This window comes from Pongo pygmaeus, chromosome 9 (genome assembly GCF_028885625.2).
Source record: "Pongo pygmaeus isolate AG05252 chromosome 9, NHGRI_mPonPyg2-v2.0_pri, whole genome shotgun sequence".
Classification (NCBI taxonomy): Eukaryota; Metazoa; Chordata; class Mammalia; order Primates; family Hominidae; genus Pongo; species Pongo pygmaeus.
Window position 1 is genome coordinate 36014657 of NC_072382.2, and position 19125 is coordinate 36033781.

Genomic DNA, 19125 nt, shown 5'->3' on the forward strand with positions numbered 1-19125 from the left:
CAAAGTTAAAGATGACCAATCCAGGACTAGCCATTGTTTTCATTCTAGGTAGTGGAAGGAATGAAAAAGAAGGGTACACTCACTTGCATGGACCATCTCCACTAACATGTCATTGGCCAGAACATGTTCATATGGTCCTGCCCAGCTACAAGGAAAACTGGAAAATACAGTCTTTATTTTAGGCAGCCATATATCTCAGTTAAAAATCAGGGATTCTAGTTTTGTAGAAGGAACAAGGAATGGATATTGGCAGACAATTGGCAGTCTCTGCCACAAAGTTTATGCAATTCTTAGAAAATACTAACATATGGACACATTAGGACATTGCAATACAGTTATTTCAATGCATTTGGTGAATTCTTAACAAAGAATTCAAAATTATCTTTTTAAAAAAATCATATTGCTAAACACTCCATGAGCTTACTAGTTCTCACAAAGCCCTGACAATGTCCTGCAAGGTCCTGTGTTGTGTCCACCTCCTCCATGCCCTTTCTAACCTCATCCCAACTACATTCTCCCTTGTTCATCTATTCATCTACTTTTGCTGTTCTTCGCACTTGCCAGATATATATATATCTTCACTTCACGCCTGCCCTAAGGCGCCCTCCTGGGTCTTCCTGGGTATCTGCCTGACTAACTTTCTTGCCTCTTTCATGTCTTTGCCCAGATGCTACCAGCTCTATGTCTATGTGGCCTACGCTAACAACCCTATTTAAATTTGCAATTCCCTCCACTCCCACATACTCCCAATTTACCTTTTCCTCATCAGTTTTCCCCTTAGCGTTTATTACCTATTAACATCTGTACAATTTGCTTATTTATGATGTTTATTGTTTATTATCTGTTCCCACTTGAAAGTAAGCTGCATAGGGCACAATGGTTTTTTTCTGCTTTGTTCGCTGATTTTAAGTGCCTAGAACAATGTCAATGAATAATGTGTGAATGAATGAAAGCATTTATTTCAGAACAACACTAAAAAAGTAAAAGGAATTTTTTTTTACCTTAAAAGTAATGTATTTTCCTTAGGCCTGCCATGTAATCTTAATTTGGGACTGCTCTTCATTGTCTTAGTGGGCCACTTCAGAGATGAGATTTTGTAGCTATTTTAATCAATATTGTGAGACTATGATTACACCCTGGAAAGGATCCTGTAGATCAGGGGTCTCCAGCCTCCAGGTACTGGTCCCCAACCCTTGGGTCTGTAGAAAAATTGTTTTCCATGAAACTGGTCTCTGGTGTCAAAAAGGTTGGGGACTGCTGCTATAAATAACATTCTTTGACATGATTTCTTATGGGCATATTGTTTTGGTCTTTTGGTCAAATTAGATTGTCTGTATGTGTTACTCTATTTTCTAGATTGCAAATAAGAAAATCCCAGATTCCATTCCAAGATGACCAAATAGGAACAGCTCCAGCCTGCAGCTCCCAGCATGATTGATGCAGAAGATGGGTGATTTCTGCATTTCAACTAAGGTACCTGGTTCATCTCATTGGGACTGGTTGGACAGTGGGTGCAGCCCATGGAGGGCAAGCCGAAGCAGGGCGGGGCATCACCTCACCTGGGAAGTGCAAGGGGTCGGGGGATTTCCCCTTCCTGGCCAAGGGAAGCCATGACAGATGGTATCTGGAAAAACAGGATACTCCAGCCCAAATACTGCGCTTTTCCAATGGTCTTAGCAAATGACACACCAGGAGATTATATCCCGCACCTGCTTCAGTGGGTCCCATGCCCACGGAGCCTTGCTCACTACTAGTGAAGCAGTCTGAGATCAACCTGCAAGGCAGCAGCCTGGCAGGAGGAGGGGTATCCACCATTGCTGAGGCTTGAGTAGGTAAACAAAGCAGCTGGGGAAGCTTGAACAGGGCAGAGCCCTCTGCAGCTCTGCAAGGCCTGCTGCCTCTAGATACCACCTCTGGAGGCAGGGCATAGCTGAACAAAAGGCAGCAGAAACTTATGCAGACTTAAATGTCCCTGTCTGACAGCTCTGAAGAGAGCAGTGTTTCTCTCAGCACAGTGTTTGAGCTCAGAGAACGGACAGACTGCCTCCTCAGTGGGTCCCTGACCCCCTTGCACCCTAACTGGGCGACACCTCCCAGCAGGGGCCAACTGACACCTCATATAGGCGGGTACCCCTCTGGGAAGAAGTTTCCAGAGGAAGGATCAGGCAGCAGTATTTGCTGTTCTGCAATATTTGCTGTTCTGCATCCTCTCCTGGTGATACCCAGGCAAACAGGGTCTGGAGTGGACTTCCAGCAAACTCCAACAGACCTGCATCTGAGGGACCTGACTGTTAGAAGGAAAACTAACAAACAGAAAGGAATAGCATCAACATCAACAAAAAGGATATCCACACCAAAACCCCATCTGTAGGTCACCAACATCAAAGACCAAAGGTAGATAAAACCACAAAGATGGAGAGAAACTAGAGCAGAAAAGCTGACAATTCTAAAAACCAGAGCACCTCTTCTCCTCCAAAGGATTGCAGCTCCTCGCCAGCAATGGAACAAAGCTGGATGGAGAATGACTTTGACGAGCTGACAGAAGTAGGCTTCAGAAGGTCGGTAATAACAAACTTCTCTGAGCTAAAAGAGGATGTTCAAACCCATTGCAAGGAAGCTAAAAACCTTGAAAAAAGATTAGACTAATGGCTAACTAAAATAAACAGTATAGACAAGACCTTAAATGACCTGGTGGAGCTGAAAACCATGGCACAAGAACTACGTGACGCATGCACGAGCTTCAATAGCTGATTTGATCAAGTAGAAGAAAGGGTATCAGTGGTTGAAGATCAAATTAATGAAATAAAGTGAGAAGAGAAGTTTAGAGAAAAAAGAGTAAAAAGAAATGAACAAAGCCTCCAAGAATTATGGGACTATGTGAAAACACCAAATCTACGTTTGATTGGTGTGCCTGAAAGTGACAGGGAGAATGGAACCAAGTTGGAAAACACTCTTCAGGATATTATCCAGGAGAACTTCCCCAATCTAGCAAGGCAGGCCAACATTCAAGTTAAGGAAATACAGAGAACACCACAAAGATACTCTTCAAGAAGAGCAACCCCAAGACACATAATTGGCAGATTCACTAAGGTTGAAATGAGGAAAAAATGTTAAGGGCAGCCAGAGAGAAAGGTCAGGTTACCCACAAAGGGAAGCCCATCAGACTAATAGCGGATCTCTTGGCAGAAACTCTACAAACCAGAAGAGAGTGGGGGCCAATATTCAACATTCTTAAAGAAAAGAATTTTCAACCCAGAATTTCATATCCAGCCAAACTAAGCTTCATAAATGAAGGAGGAATAAAATCCTTTACAGACAAGCAAATGCTGAGAGATTTTCTCACCACCAGGCCTGCCCTAAAAGAGCTCCTGAAGGAAGCACTAAACATGGAAAGAAACAACCAGTACCAGCCACTGCAAAAACATGCCAAATTGTAAAGACCATTGATGCTAGGAAGAAACTGCATCAACTAATGGGCAAAATAACCAGCTAACATCATAATGACAGGATCAAATTCACACGTGGCAATATTAACCTTAAATGTAAATGGGCTAAATGCCCCAATTACAAGACACAGACTGGGAAATTGGATAAAGAGTCAAGACCCATCAGTGTGCTGTATTCAGGAGACCCATCTCGTGGAGAGACACACATAGGCTCAAAATAAAGGGATGGAGGAAGATCTACCAAGCAAATGGAAAGCAAAAAAAGAGCAGGGGTTGCAAACCTAGTCTCTGATAAAACAGACTTTCAACCAACAAAGATCAAAAGAGACAAAAAAGCCCATTACACAATGGTAAAGGGATCAATTCAACAAGAAGACCTAACTAGCATAGATATATATGCACCCCATACAGGAGCACCCAGATTCATAAAGCAAGTCCTTAGAGACCTACAAAGAGACTTTGACTCTCACACAATAGTAATGGGAGATTTTAACACCCCACTGTCAATATTAGACAGATCAATGAGACAGAAGGTTAAAAAGGATATCCAGGACTTGAACTCAGCTCTGCACCAAGCAGACCTAATAGACATCTACAGAACTCTCCACCCCAGATCAACAGAATATACATTCTTCTCAGCACCACATTGGACTTATTCCAAAATTGACCACATAGTTGGAAGTTAAAAGCACTCCTCAGCAAATGTAAAAGAACAGAAATCACAACAAACTACATCTCAGACCACAGTGCAATCAAATTAAAACTCAAGATTAAGAAACTCACTCAAAACCACACAACTCCATGGAAACCGAACAACCTGCTCTTGAATGACTACTGGGTAAATAATGAAATGAAGGCAGAAATAAAGATCTTCTTTGAAACCAACGAGAACAAAGACACAATGTACCAAAATTTCTGGGACACATTTAAAGCAGTGGATAGAGGGAAATTTATAGCACTAAATGCCCACAAGAGAAAGCAGGAAAGATCTAAAATTGACACCCTAACATCACAATTAAAAGAACTAGAGAAGCAAGAGCAAACAAATTCAAAAGCTAGCAGAAGGCAAGAAATAACTAAGATCAGAGCAGAACTGAAGGAGATAGAGACACAAAAAACCCTTCAAAAAATCACTGAATCTAGGAGCTGGTTTTTTGAACAGATCAACAAAATTGATAGACCACTAGCAAGACTAATAAAGAAGAAAAGGGAGAAGAATCAAATAGATGCAATAAAAAATGATAAAGGGGATATCACCACTAATCCCACAGAAATACAAACTACCATGAGAGAATACTATAAACATCTCTATGCAAATAAACTAGAAAATCTAGAAGAAATGCATAAATTCCTGGATACATAAACCCTCCCAAGACTAAATCAGGAAGAAGTTGAATCTCTGAATAGACCAATAACAGGCTCTGAAATTGAGGCAATAATTAATAGCCCACCAACCAAAAAAAGTCCAGGACCAGACGGATTCACAGCCAAATTCTACCAGAGGTACAAGGAGGAGCTGGTACCATTCCTTCTGAAACTATTCCAATCAACAGAAAAAGAGGGAATCATCCCTAACTCATTTTATGAGGCCAGCGTCACCCTGATACCAAAACCTGAAAGAGACACAACAAAAAAAAGAGAATTTTAGACCAGTATCCCTGATGAACATCGATGCAAAAATCCTCAATAAAATACTGGCAAACCAAATCCAGCAGCACATCAAAAAGCTTATCCACCACGATCAAGTAGGCTTCATCCCTGGGATGCAAGGGTGGTTCAACATATGCAAATCAACAAACATAATCCATCACATAAACAGAACCAAAGACAAAAACCACATGATTATCTCAATAGATGCAGAAAAGGCCTTTGACAAAATTCAACAGTGCTTTGTGCTAAAAACTCAATAAACTAGGTATTGATGGAACATATCTCAAAATAATAAGAGCTATTTATGACAAACCCACAGCCAATATCATACTGAATGGGCAAAAACTGGAAGCATTCCCTTTGAAAACTGGCACAAGACAGGGATGCCCTCTCTCATCACTCCTACTCAACAAAGTGTTGGAAATTCTGGCCAGGGCAATCAGGCAAGAGAAAGAAATAAAGGGTATTCAATTAGGAAAAGAGGAAGTCAAATTGTCCCTGTTTGCAGATGACATGATTGTACATTTAGAAGACTCCATGGTCTCAGCCCAAAATCACCTTAAGCTGATAAGCAACTTCAGCAAAGTCTCAGGATACAAAATCAATGTGCAAAAATCACAAGTGTTTTTATACACCAATAGCAGACAAAGAGCCAAATCATGAGCAAACTCCCCTTCACAATTGCTACAAAGAGAATAAAATACCTAGGAATCCAACTTACAGGGGATGTGAAGGACCTCTTAAAGGTGAACTACAAACCACCACTCAATGAAATAAAAGAGGACAGAAACAAATTGAACATTCCCTGCTCATGGATAGGAAGAATCAATATCGTGAAAATGACCATACTGCCCAAGGTAATTTATAGATTCAATGGCATCCCCATCAAGCTACCAATGACTTTCTTCACAGAATTGGAAAAACTACTTTAAAGTTCATATGGAACCAAAAAAGAGCCCACATTGCCAAGACAATCCTAAGCAAAAAGAACAAAGCTGGAGACATTACGCTACCTGACTTCAAACTATACTACAAGGCTACAGTAACCAAAACAGCATGGTACTGGTAACAAAACAGATATATAGACCAACGGAATAGAACAGAGGCCTCAGAAATAACACCGTACATCTACAGCCCTCTGATCTTTGACAAACCTGACAAAAACAAGAAATGGGGAAATAATTCCCTGTTTAATAAATGGTGCTGGGAAAACTGGCTAGCCATATGTAGAAAGCTGAAACTGGATCCCTTCCTTACACCTTATACAAAAATTAATTCAAGATGGATTAAAAACTTAAACGTTAGACCTAAAACCATAAAAACCCTAGAAGAAAACGTAGGCAATACCATTCAGGACATAGGCATGGGCAAGGACTTCATTACTAAAACACCAAAAGCAATGGCAACAAAAGTCAAAACTGACAAGTGGGATCTAATTAGACTAAAGAGCTTCTGCACAGCAAAAGAAACTACCATCAGAGTGAACAGGAAACCTACAGAATGGGAGAAAATTTTTGCCATCTACTTATCTGACAAAGGGCTAATATCCAGAATCTACAAAGAACTTAAGCAAATTTATAAGAAAAAAAACAACCCCATCAAACAGTGGGCATAGGATATGAACAGACATTTCTCAAAAGAAGACATTTATGCAGCCAGCAGACACATGAAAAAATGCTCATCATCACTGGTCGTCAGAGAAATGCAAATCAAAACCACAATGAGATACCATCTCACACCAGTTAGAATGGCGATCATTAAAAAGTCAGGAAACAACAGATACTGGAGAGGATGTGGAGAAATAGGAATGCTTTTACACTGCTGGTGGGAGTGTAAACTAGTTCAACCATTGTGGAAGACAGTGTGGTGATTCCTCAAGGATCTATAACTAGAAATACCATTTGACCCAGCCATCCCATTACTGGGTATATACTCAAAGGATTATAAATCATGCTACTTATAAAGAGACATGTACACGTATGTTTATTGCAGCACTATTCACAATAGCAAAGACTTGGGACCAACCCAAACATCCATCAATGATAGACTGGATTAAGAAAGTGTGGCACATATACACCATGGAATACTATGCAGCCATAAAAAAGGATGAGTTCATGTCCTTTGTAGGGACATGGATGAAGCTGGAAAGCATCATTCTGAGCAACTATCACAAGGACAGAAAACCAAACACTGCATGTTCTCACTCATAGGTGGGAATTGAACAATGAGAACACTTGGACACAGGGTGGAGAACATCACAACCCAGAGCCTGTTGTGGGGTGGGGGGCAGGGGGAGGGATAGCATTCGGAGAAATACCCAATGTAAATGACGAGTTAATGGGTGCGGCAAACCAACATGTCACATGTGTACATATGTAACAATCCTGCACGTTGTGCACATGTACCCTGGAACTTAAAGTATAGTAATAAAAAAAAAATAGAAAATCCCGACTCCAACTAGCTTAAGCAAAGAAAGAAAATTGTGGCCAACAGACACATGAAAAAATGCTCATCATCACTGGTCATCAGAGAAATGCAAATCAAAACCACATTGGCTACGTACCTTGGCTCATGTACGTAGGAAACTAAAAAGGCGTTTTTTTTTTAAATAGCTGGTCTTAGGGATTCAAGTCTCATCATCAGGAATCTCGCTTTCTGTCTCTCTCCATCTCTTAGGTCTGCTTTCTTCTCTTTTGGCTTCATCTCAATGGGGGAGGTTTGCATTTTTCTTAAAGCTAGCAATCTAGGAGAATAGAGCCCTGCTTGCTTTCTTCATCAGGACTCTGATTTACCAATCTCTATATGTGGGAGAATAGGGCATTTTGATTGGCTAGCCTAGTAGACATTCATTTCCACACCTTGAAGGCAAGGCCACATAATTGACAGACCCATCAGAATCAGGAGGAAGGTAAGTTCCAAAAAAAGGGGATGAAGGACAGACAAAAAAAAAAAAAAAAGCCTTCTGGTGTGCTTTTTCAGTAACGTATTTCACATACGATTTTGCTTATATAAGCAGTTTTCCAGCAAATAGCAAAAATTAAAATGCTTTACAACAAACCAGCATTTTTTTAATTCTTTTTTTTTTTTTTTTTTATTGAGATGTAGTCTCGCTCTGTCGCCCAGGCTGGAGTGCAATGGCGCGATCTCAGCTCACTGCAAGCTCCACCTCCCGGGTTCCCGCCATTCTCCTGCCTCAGCCTCCCAAGTAGCTGGGACTACAGGCACCTGCCACCACCACACCCGGCTAATTAATTAATTTATTTATTTATTTTGTATTTTTAGTAGAGATGGGGTTTCACTGTGTTAGCCAGGATGATCTCTGTCTCCTGACCTGGTAATCCGCCCGCCTTGGCCTCCCAAAGTGCTGGGATTACAGGTGTGAGCCACTGAACCCGGCCCATTTTTTTCATTCTTAAACAGTATTATACCAATGGTAGACTTAGATTCATATTTTTTTTTCTTTCTTTAAGCTCTCATCTATTAATTACTAGGGGAATTTCACATTTAATCATTGCTATATGGTCTAGAGTAACATGATGACAAGTAAGTTGTGATTAATGCCCAGCCTCTATTTGTAATCTAGTAGGATTTTACATTTAAAATTAAATAACATTCTTTATCATTTTTAGCTGAAAATGGCAAAAATAGGAGCAGAAGATCACAGAGAAGCACTATCTCAGTCTTCCTTATCCCTCTTGACTGAAACAATGGAAGTATTGCAGCAAAGTAGCCCTGAAGGCACTTTGGATGGGAATACTGTAAACCCAATTTACAAATATATTTTGAATGATTTACCAAGGTAAGAATGTTATTTCAGCAGCTTAAACTAAATACTGAAGGGGATAAAAGTGTTTATAGAAAGTAGTTTAAATTTTCGATCAGTCTTGGCTGGGCCAGGTGGCTTATGCCTCTAATCCCAGCAATTTGGGAGGCCGAGGCAGGTGGATCACTTGAGGTTAGAAGTTCAAGACCAGCCTGGCCAACATGGTGAAACCCTGTCTTTATTAAAAATAGAAAAAAATTAGCCGGACATGGTCACAGGCACCTGTAATCTCAGCTACTCGGAAGGCTAAGGCAGGAGAATCGCTTGATCCTAGGAGGTGGAGGTTGCAGTGAGCTGAGATCATGCCACTTGACTCTAGCCTGGGCGACAGAGTGAGACTCTGTCTAGAAAAAAAACAATTTGAGTACAGATGATATAAATAAGTAACTTTGAGATGTGTTGAGTTATGGAGGTTGTTGCTTAGAGTAGAGCCCTTCCTTTTTTCTACTTTATGGGAAGAAAAAGTGTAGATGATCCAATAAATGTAAATAATCTCTGGGATCTGACTTGAACAGGTATCATAATGATAATAACGATAATGGCAGGTAGTACTTGTTAGGTGCCAGTCACCATGCTTAGCACTTAACCTGCATTATATCAATTTTGTTCTCAAAACAATACTAGAGGCCGGGTGCAGTTGCTCACGCCTGTAATCCCAGCACTTTGAAAGGCTGAGGCGGGCAGATCACCTGAGGTCGGGAGTTCGAGACCAGCCTGACCAACATGGTGAAACCCCGTCTCTAGTAAAAATACAAAAAATTAGCAGGGTTTGGTGGCGTATGCCTGTAATCCCAGCTACTCGGGAGGCTGAGGCAGGAGAATCGCTTGAACCCAGGAGCTGGAGGTTGCAGTGAGCCAAGATCGTGCCGTTGCACTCCAGCCTGGGCAACAAGAGTGAAACTCTGTCTAAAAAACAAAACAAAACAAAACAAAACACTGGGAGGAATATAAGACAGACGGTAGTCTCAATACCTTTGTTTTACCTATGAGGAAACAAAGGCAGAGAGAGGTTTATTAACTTGACTAAGCTCACACAACTAGTAAGTAGTAATAAAGAAGGTATGGTATGAACTCAAACGGGTCTAACACTACAGCGTTTATCAGAACTATAAAGCAGAGGAGACAGGGTATTCTTCCTGTGCTTTTTCTCTGTTAGAAAGTCAGAGAACTAAAAGATATTTGTCATACATTGATAAACTATTGGCTGGCTAAGTGTGATGCCCTAGTCTTTATGTTAAATAGAAAACTGAGACTATAAGAAAATCAATATATTATTCATAAATTAAAGATTATGTTAATCTTCTTATGGAAATGCTAGATCATATTTATTTCCTAGATCAGTTTGAGTGTTTGCTTATTTTTGTTTGTGTGTCACTAGGTTAAGATGAAAGTGAAACCTTGACTTTCAGCTAATTTGTTTTGCTTTATTCCTCTCAGCTATAAGTGCATATTAGCAGTATATGAGATCCTTTATACAGTGCAGCTTTTAAGAAAATGAATACCCTGTGTGTTATATTGTAGGGACAGAAGTCACTCATGACTTATTATAAAAAAATTTCTAAATAGGATTAAATGTTCCTTTATACAAATGCCAATTCTAATATAATGTGTACCTGCACATATTTTTATTGCCTTTAATATTTATTTATTTCCAATTTTCTACTTCAAAATGGTAATACATTCACTTTTTATTCTAACTATTTTTGTGCATTTTTAGCTACTTTTTTTTTTTATGGTAAAGCTAAATGTATTTTCACTTATTCAGTCTGTTCCTGCTTTTTTCCTGTTTGCTTTCTTTGATTGTTAGTCAGTTTAACACTGGCTTTATTTGTCCTTTTCATTATATGTCAGTCTTTCTTCTCATGTGACACTTTCCTACTGCTGTTTTTTATAGTTTTTGTTTCAATGTGCTTCTTTTGTTTCTTTGTTTGAATCCTAACTTCTTTTCTGTCACTATTGCCTGTTACCATCAACTTTGATTATGATAAACCAAGAAAATGAAGTAACCCTCTTCTTGGCAATCAAATGGAAAGCTGTAGACAATGCTCCGAGGTCTTTTACCTTCATGAAAAAGAAAATGATGAGTTTCAACCTGAAAGGGGTCAAGTTCATAAAGGCTAATGGTAATTTAAGAGCCATTGGTATTAATATGATTATCAGAGAGAGGCAATTTTCTCTGTGAGTAAAGACATTTCCCTCCTGATTGAGGTTAAAACTTCTTTGTCTCATTCTTGTTTTCCTTGCCACCTTTCTTCTACCATCTTGTGGTCTTTTTATGAGAAATAATTATTAAAATATATTCAATTTATTTTTCCTACTTGTATCACAGAGATTGTGCTTTTCTTCATTAATTAATACACTGTATTTTTACAAAATATGCCTACATATATATGTATATATATTAAGTCCATTCAAAGTAGCCATACAGTGACCACTTTATTTTCTTGTTACTATCTGATGCTATCAGTTTACTTTTCATTATATTTACATTATCCACTGTCCTTCCCTCTGTTCTTTCTTTCCATGTGTTTCCTCTGCTGTCACTCCATGCTGCATTTGCTTATAACACAGTGAAAACCTCTGTGCCAGGATATGCCCCCTCACAAGAAAACTAACACCAACATCATAAATGTTTTCAGCTTATTATACCAAAGGTTTCATCCTCTTATTTTATGACTCACCATTTGGAGGTCACGTGACTAAAAAAAATGTAGCCTCATTTCTGTGGCTACTTCCAGGAAAGTTGCACAATAGTAAACTTTTCCTGCTCAGCTGTAGTCTGATGCATTCCCAGGTGACCCAGAATCGGGCAATAGCCTTGGAGACATGGATGACAGAATCAGTTATTTATTAGTAGCAGGTATCCAGGCATAGTTTCACCGTATTCATATCCAGCACTCCAAATGCTGGAGTGGAAGAGCTCCAAATTAAAATTGCATTTTTACATTAGGAGAATGTTGTAAACGATTAATATATTTTTTCATCTCAATGTAAAATATGTTGTTTTAATGATTTTCAGCCAATTATCATCTAAGGAATGTGATTTGATGATTTTTATAATGGGAAGTTATAGTATTTTTTATCCTGCTGGCAGCTCAGTACATTACCAACTCTTACAATTCCTTGAGGAAGAAAATTACTTTTAGTAAATTAAATGAGAACTGAAATCAGTTTTTAAAAAGTAAATACTAACCATTTTTTTGTTGTACATTTATCTAGGTTACTTTTTCACAAGCAAACCTTGCTTTCAAGGATACTAACAGACACTTAATCTATTCAATCACTATTTAATGTCATTTATCTTGGGTACTTTTTACTTGGAATAAATCTTAGATCCTTTTTGAAATATAAACATTTTTGAAATATAAACATTGCCTTTCCTATGGACAGTTTAAGTTTAGCAACTTCAACATTCCAAAAATGAACTGTCGATTCCCACCATGGAATGAGTAACAGAAGGGAGTGAGAAGAAAACAGCAATAGTGAATGAAGCATGGTAACACCTTCACTGTTTTAGACTCCTGCTACCCAAGAAATTATATTTTCTCCAGTTCATAATTTTTTTCCAGGTTTTTTCCTTCAAGCCTTTACAAATATTTCTGCAGATCTACATATAAATATAATATTTTCTTTATAAAATGTTAAAAGACTAGATCATTGTTTCTTTTTGAAAATTTAAATTTCTTCTGGAAAAGTTGTATATAATATTTATAAGCCCCCCAGTTTTAAATTTCACATATGCCTTATTTTTATTCCTGTATACTTTTACACAAGTAAAAAACTTTTTTTTTGTTTCCTTTGGGTGGAATGATTTATGCCCCCGATGCTATGCTCAGATGTGTCTTTATGAATCTTGGAAATTGTTCTTCTTCTTTAGAAATTTTTCTTCTGCAAAAGTAAACAAGTTTAACTTAACAAACACTTATTGAATATATTCTATGTCGTATATATGTAGTTTGAACATAATGTTTTGGTTATTATTCAATCATTGAGTTGCAAGTAAAAATTTGTTATGTGTTATAAAATATCCTGAAATTGCTCTGCAGTTGGAAAAACCCTTATAAACATTTTTAGGCCAAATTAGAATTACATTTTCTTCTGGAATTGGAAGTAAAACTTGTGGGGAATTTTTTACTTTTATTACTCATTTTCTATGATGTTTAAATTGTATTTTATCACAGAATCTAGCAAATGGAGAAAGTTATTTGTATCTTTGGAAGTTTAAGCAAGTTGGAGAAAGGGCAGGATGAAGTTTAATAAAATCTTTGTGTTTTGTGTACTTAAGAGATTTTATAAAAGCTTACATTCACCAAACATAAGTGGGGTTATTTCTTTTATTGGTTGCATTCCAGTATTTTAAACTGATGATTCATTATTGAATATACTTATGGTCATTTCCCTTTGTGTCTATATTTTATTTGTATATATTTCAATTCAAGAGCTTAATTACCATTAAAATGGTACTATAATAAAGATAAGTTTTACAAATGATAATATTAAAAAAAACTCTTCAGGAAGGTTTAAATGCCATAAGAATATAAAGCAAGAAATATATGCTTGTCAAATATACACTATAAATAAATAATTTAGATGAAAATGGTTGACTGCATTTAACAGAGACTACCAAATAATGAAGGGCTAAAGAGTGGTTGTTAGATTTGATGTACTTCATTTCATATTGTAAGTAATTGCTATCCATAAAAATTCTATGGCTTCTATATAAGAAAAAGAGACATTTTGACAGGCAACACTAGTATGAAGCGACAGCAAGTACAAATCCTTGGCAACTGTCATTTCATTATCCTGCTGTTGAATTCACATCCAAATTGTGTGATAACTTATACCTGCATGTTTGTTTTTGAGCCAGGGTCTGTCAAAGTAACTATGTTTCCTGCTTAAGAATAGAATTATTAGCCACATGCAAATTTATGCCATAGAAATCTAAACATAGCAAGGATGTTTTGTGTTTCATAAAGAGGGAAAATAAAAACTCCATGTCATTTTATGCTTATACTGAAATTTCTGGTGAAACGTTCCTGATTAAATAAAAGTAGAATTTTTAGAAAATAGCAGATAGTTTATATTTTACCTTATTTTGAAATTAATTCAACATTAGTAAAGGTGTTTAATAAAACTAAAAATAAAGCAAAAGTAATTCGGATTGTCAGTTACATTATACTACATGTCCATTACATTTAATGCAGTAGTGGAAAGCTGATTATGTTAGGCCACTATCAGTGGAAAGTAACAAAATTCAACTGAAAGTGACTTTAAAAATGAGGAACATTCATTATTTCACATAAGAAGAATTCAGAGAGAGAGCAATTTTAGGGTTAAATTCAGCAGTTCCGCAGTGTTATCAAAAAGTCTGGCTCATTGTGTCTTTGCCTCTGCCATCTTCAGAATATTGGCTAGATCCTTTGGCTTGACCCCTCCTGCTTGCAAGATGGTTCATCACATGTTCTCTCAACAATGTCCGAGTAAAGAAGATGGATATTTGATCACTTGTATCTCTTTTTCATTAGGGCAAATAACCTTTCTGTAAAAGATTTTTTTATGTCTCATTGGCCAAAATTAGATCACAAGCAGATTACTTAACCTGCCAGGGTCAAGGGAAATGAAATTACCATCATTGGCTTTAGACCATTGAAGATTTACTCACTGGAGCTGATCATAGGATACTTTCCATGGGCATATAAGGAAGATGAATTCCTAAAAATAACCGAGACTTTATCTAAGAAGAAATGGGGGAAATGACTTACATAGATAATCAACATTACCTGACATAACTCTTGGCTTCAGCTTTCTTTTATTTTATTTCTTAAATTGTGTTTGTTTCTTTTCAGTGGCATTTGGATACATTTTTGCACGCTGTCATAATTATCAAAGAATAATTCCTTCATATCAACCACTGGTTGAGTTCCTGTGGAAATGTAGCAGATGTAAAACAAGGATCTTACTCTTGCAGAGTGGGATCTGAAATCATCTTGAATCATATAACCGATAACAAAGCAAACATGGCAATATGCAAAACAGGACATCAGTTTATACAAAGGGCCTGGGAAAATGATTTGGAATAAGGAATAACTATGATCTGGCAGAATTAACTTCTCTTATGTGTCCTGTCATCCTAAACAGTTTTGGTGAGGCCTTTTCCATGACCCTAACCCCTGGAATTTTTCCCTTCGGTAACCAGGGCTTTTTCTTCAGAGCTAATCATGATCAGTAATTGTAAATTTATATGTGTAACTATTTAATAGTTCACTCTTTCACCTGACAATTAATGTTATTATGAAAGAGGTTCTAGAAAATGTAAGTTCTGAGTTAAGATTAACATTTATTAAATATTTATTTTTTGAAGGGAGTACAGTAATAGGTATAGATTAGCTGAGTGAACACGATTGGTAAAAAGATATGCAGATGGCCGGGCACGGTGGCTCACGCCTGTAATTCCAGCAATTTGGGAGGCTGAGGTGGGCGGATCACAAGGTCAGGAGATCGAGACCATCCTGGCTAACACGGTGAAACCCCCTCTCTACTAAAAATACAAAAAATTAGCCGGGCGTGGCAGCATGCACCTGTAGTCTCAGCTACTCGGGAGGCTGAGGCAGGAGGATGGTGTGAACCCAGGAGGCGGAGCTTGCAGTGAGCCGAGACTATACCACTGTACTCCAGCCTGGGCGACAGAGCGAGACTCTGTCTCAAAAAAAAAAAAAAAAAAAAAGGTATGCAGATAGGAACTATGGAAGGCAATGTGGTGTAGTTATAGCTGAGGGATATTACAGGGGAGTAATGAGCAGCACCACTTGGTAGAAGGTGTTGAATGTGAGACCAAGAAGTATGATTTTACTAGGAGTTTTCTTCAAATTGCTATAAAAAGTCGCTAAAGTTTACTAATGCCATTAAGGAGAGGAAATGAGGAGAAAAATTGTTCTTGTCAAATCTGTAGTCATCTCCTTAATTCTTATGGTCTACTTACCTGTTTTTTTCTGTACTCCTTCCTAAGAATATTTTCTTGTATTTTTAGACCTTAAAGATTAATTAGTTGTTGCTTTGTGAAGCAAAAATTGTAAACTAGATTTAATGAAAATCTCAGAGAGTAAGCATAATTAAATGCTACCCTGAAATATCAAGAGGGTTGTAAATTCCACAATGTTTAAGATCTTTAGGACCTGTGAATATAATGAGATATCACCATCATGATTAAGTTTCATTATATGGCAAAAGAGAAAAGATTTTTGCAGATGTTGTTAAGTGACATAATCAGTTATCTTAAAGTTAATTAAAAGGGATATTATTCTGGGTGTGCCTGACCTAATCAGATGAACTCTTAAATGATAGCGATCATAGACAGACAACTTAGAAAGCTAAGCTATTCCTAGCCTCAAAAAAGATGATAGTCAGTATAAGTTCTATAGCAGTCAAGAACTGAATTCTGGCACCAACCTGAATGAGCTTGGAAGAGGACCCTGAGCATCAGATGAGACTGCAGCCCCAGCTGACACCTTGATTTCAGCTCTGTGAGATCCTGAACAGAGGATCCAGCTAAGCTTTGCCCAGACTCTGGACCTGCAGAAATAGTGTGCTAATAAATAGATGTTATTTTAAGCCACTAATTTTGTGGTAGTTTGTTGTGCTTCAATACATGTACAACTAATAATGGATGGAGAAGTAAGTGGTAGGTAGGTAGGTTAGATATATAAATAGATTTTTAAAGGAAGTGTACTTATGAAGTAATGATTAATGTTCTTGTATTAATCCATTTTAGTAGAATTTAAACTTCAGGCTTAAAAAGAATGCTTCTATATCATGGCAAAAGATTAAATAATACAATGATAAACTGAAATGTTTGACAGAAATTAAAGGCTAGCATTTTATATGATAGGAAATAACCAATGAGATATAGTAATTCTGGCTATCAAATCTTCCAGGGCAGGTATGGATGCACAGGGAGGAAGCACATTCTTCATATGGGGTTGGCATAGAAATCATACTGAAAAAGGAACTACTTTGTCTGTTTATATGTAAGTTGTTTACAGATGTCATGAAAAATTTGCAGTAGAGACATATACACTTCCAGGACAAGATGATCAATCTGACAGAAATATTAAAAAGAAAATCTATGTTGTAAAATTAGCCCAGGTTCCAGAATGTTATAGAAAATCTCAACAGTAGGTGAGGAGAAGGTGAGGGTTTTGTTTTGTTTTGTTTTTTGTTTTTGTTTTTGTCTTTGGACAAAAGACCATTTTCTAGAACAATTGGTTTAGGAATTCACATGCAAAGGAACTATACGTGTTCATGGAGACTACATATGGGCCAATAAATAAAAATAACCACAGCACTAAATTAAATTTAGTATCAGTTGGGAAAGACAAAATTCAGCAAAACTATCATACAACTTACTGAATTTTAGAAAAGATAGCTGTATAGATCTTAATGTAGATCTTAAAAATGTAGATCTTAAAATAAATTATAATGTAAAATGTATATAATTAATAGTTCTCAAGAAGCACAGGAAGGACAGGATGCAAAACCTCAAGCTCGAGCAAGGAATATTTTGGAGCTGAGCTCCCTGCATAAGGCTAGGACCCCTGAAAGACAGATGCACCTATTCATGAAAATGGGAACAAAGGTATTGTTCATCAGCCCTAGGAAGCAACAATAAACAGATATAATGTGTTTTAAGGTTTGTGCATTGTCTGGAAAGTAATGAGTAAGTAATCATGTTAAACTTTAATAGGACAAGGATTCATATTGTAATGGCTAGTATAACCAGTAAAAATAAAGTTAAGCAAATGTATAACATATAACCTAATAGAAGGGGAAGTGAAATAATGGAAAATTATTTTTTAATCTAAACAAAGACAACAAAGAAGTGAAAAAGAGCATAGAACAGATAGGTAAAACAGAAAACAAATAGCAAATGTATTAGGGTTCTCCAGAGAAAGGTTTTAATATTTTATTTTATTTTTAAATTTATACTTTAAAACTAAATATTTTATTTGACTTTATAATTTTTTGTAATTTTTTTTAGAGACGAGGTCTCGCTATGTTGCCCAGGCTGATCTTGAACTCCCTATTTCAGCAATCCTCCCACCTCAGCCTCCCAAAGTGCTGGGATTACAGACATAAGCCACCATGTCCAGCCTATATACTGCATATTTTGTTTATATATTATATATGTACATAGGATAAGGTATTGGCTCACCCGATGATGGAGGCTGTGAAGTCTCATGATTAGCCATCTACAAGCTGGAGACCCAGGAAAACCAGTGGTGTGGTTCAAAGGCCTGAGAGACAGAGGGCCGTTGCTGTAGTTTCCAATCTGAGTTTGAAGGCCTGAGAACCAAGAGTGACCAGAACAGGGAAGATTAATGTCCCAGCTGAAGCAGTAAGGCAGAGGAAGCCAGATTCCAACCTTCTTTGCCTTTTTGGTCTAATCAGGCCCTCAATAGATTGAATGATGCCCATCTGCCCTAGGGAGGGCCATCTGCTTTACTTGGTCCACCAGTTCAAATGCTAATCTCTTCTGGAAACATCCTCACAGACACACCCAGAAATAATGTTTCCTCAGATATCTGGACATCCTGTTGCCTAGTCAAGTTGATACATAAAATTAACCATCACAGCAAGATTGTAGACATAAGTTCAAATACCATAAGCCCTTGATTTACTCATCTGGAAAAGGGGAATAATAATATAGGGCTGTTGTGAGGATTAAATTATAAATATATATAAAATGCTTAGAACAGTGTCTGACATAAATGCTATGTAGGAATTAGCTATTAGTATTGTTACTATCATTGTCAATATGGAGGGCATGATATACGATTTATACCTTGCCTAGCCTGGATGAGAGTCCCTGTAATTGGGCAAGTAAGGGCCAAAAGCTGATGGAACTGTTGAAAGAAGACTCCTTGGGGCTCTACCCACAAGTTGAGCTGCTTCAGAGTTTCGGTGACTTAATAGGACAGGGTTGGAGAGGTGTCTCTTTTCATCATCCCTATACTAGATTCTTCTGGCACTAGAGTCTTTGGGAACACTCTGAGGTAGTACCTTGGCATGGACCTCATTGTTCTTGTGACTGATCGTGGCAGCAGAGAGGCAGTGAGAGAAGAGAGTGGAAACAGCTGTGACTCTTACCAACATATTTTTACAGGGACATAGGAGATACTTTCAGAAATTCATGATGTACCACTTTGAGGA

The 19125-nt window shown here is 37.6% G+C and overlaps 1 protein-coding gene across 5 annotated transcripts in view; it reads left to right on the forward strand.

The window, feature by feature from the left end:
• DCDC1 (doublecortin domain containing 1) overlaps nucleotides 1-19125 on the forward strand; it is a 515544-nt gene that overhangs the window by 29932 nt on the left and 466487 nt on the right. For all 5 annotated transcript variants that reach the window (XM_054441512.2, XM_054441511.2, XM_063671024.1 and 2 more), the window contains 2 exons: nucleotides 1357-1473; nucleotides 8726-8895. In XM_054441512.2, the coding sequence (XP_054297487.2) occupies nucleotides 1438-1473; nucleotides 8726-8895 (206 nt within the window). In that variant the 5' untranslated portion in view covers nucleotides 1357-1437. The remainder of the gene's footprint in view (nucleotides 1-1356; nucleotides 1474-8725; nucleotides 8896-19125) is intronic.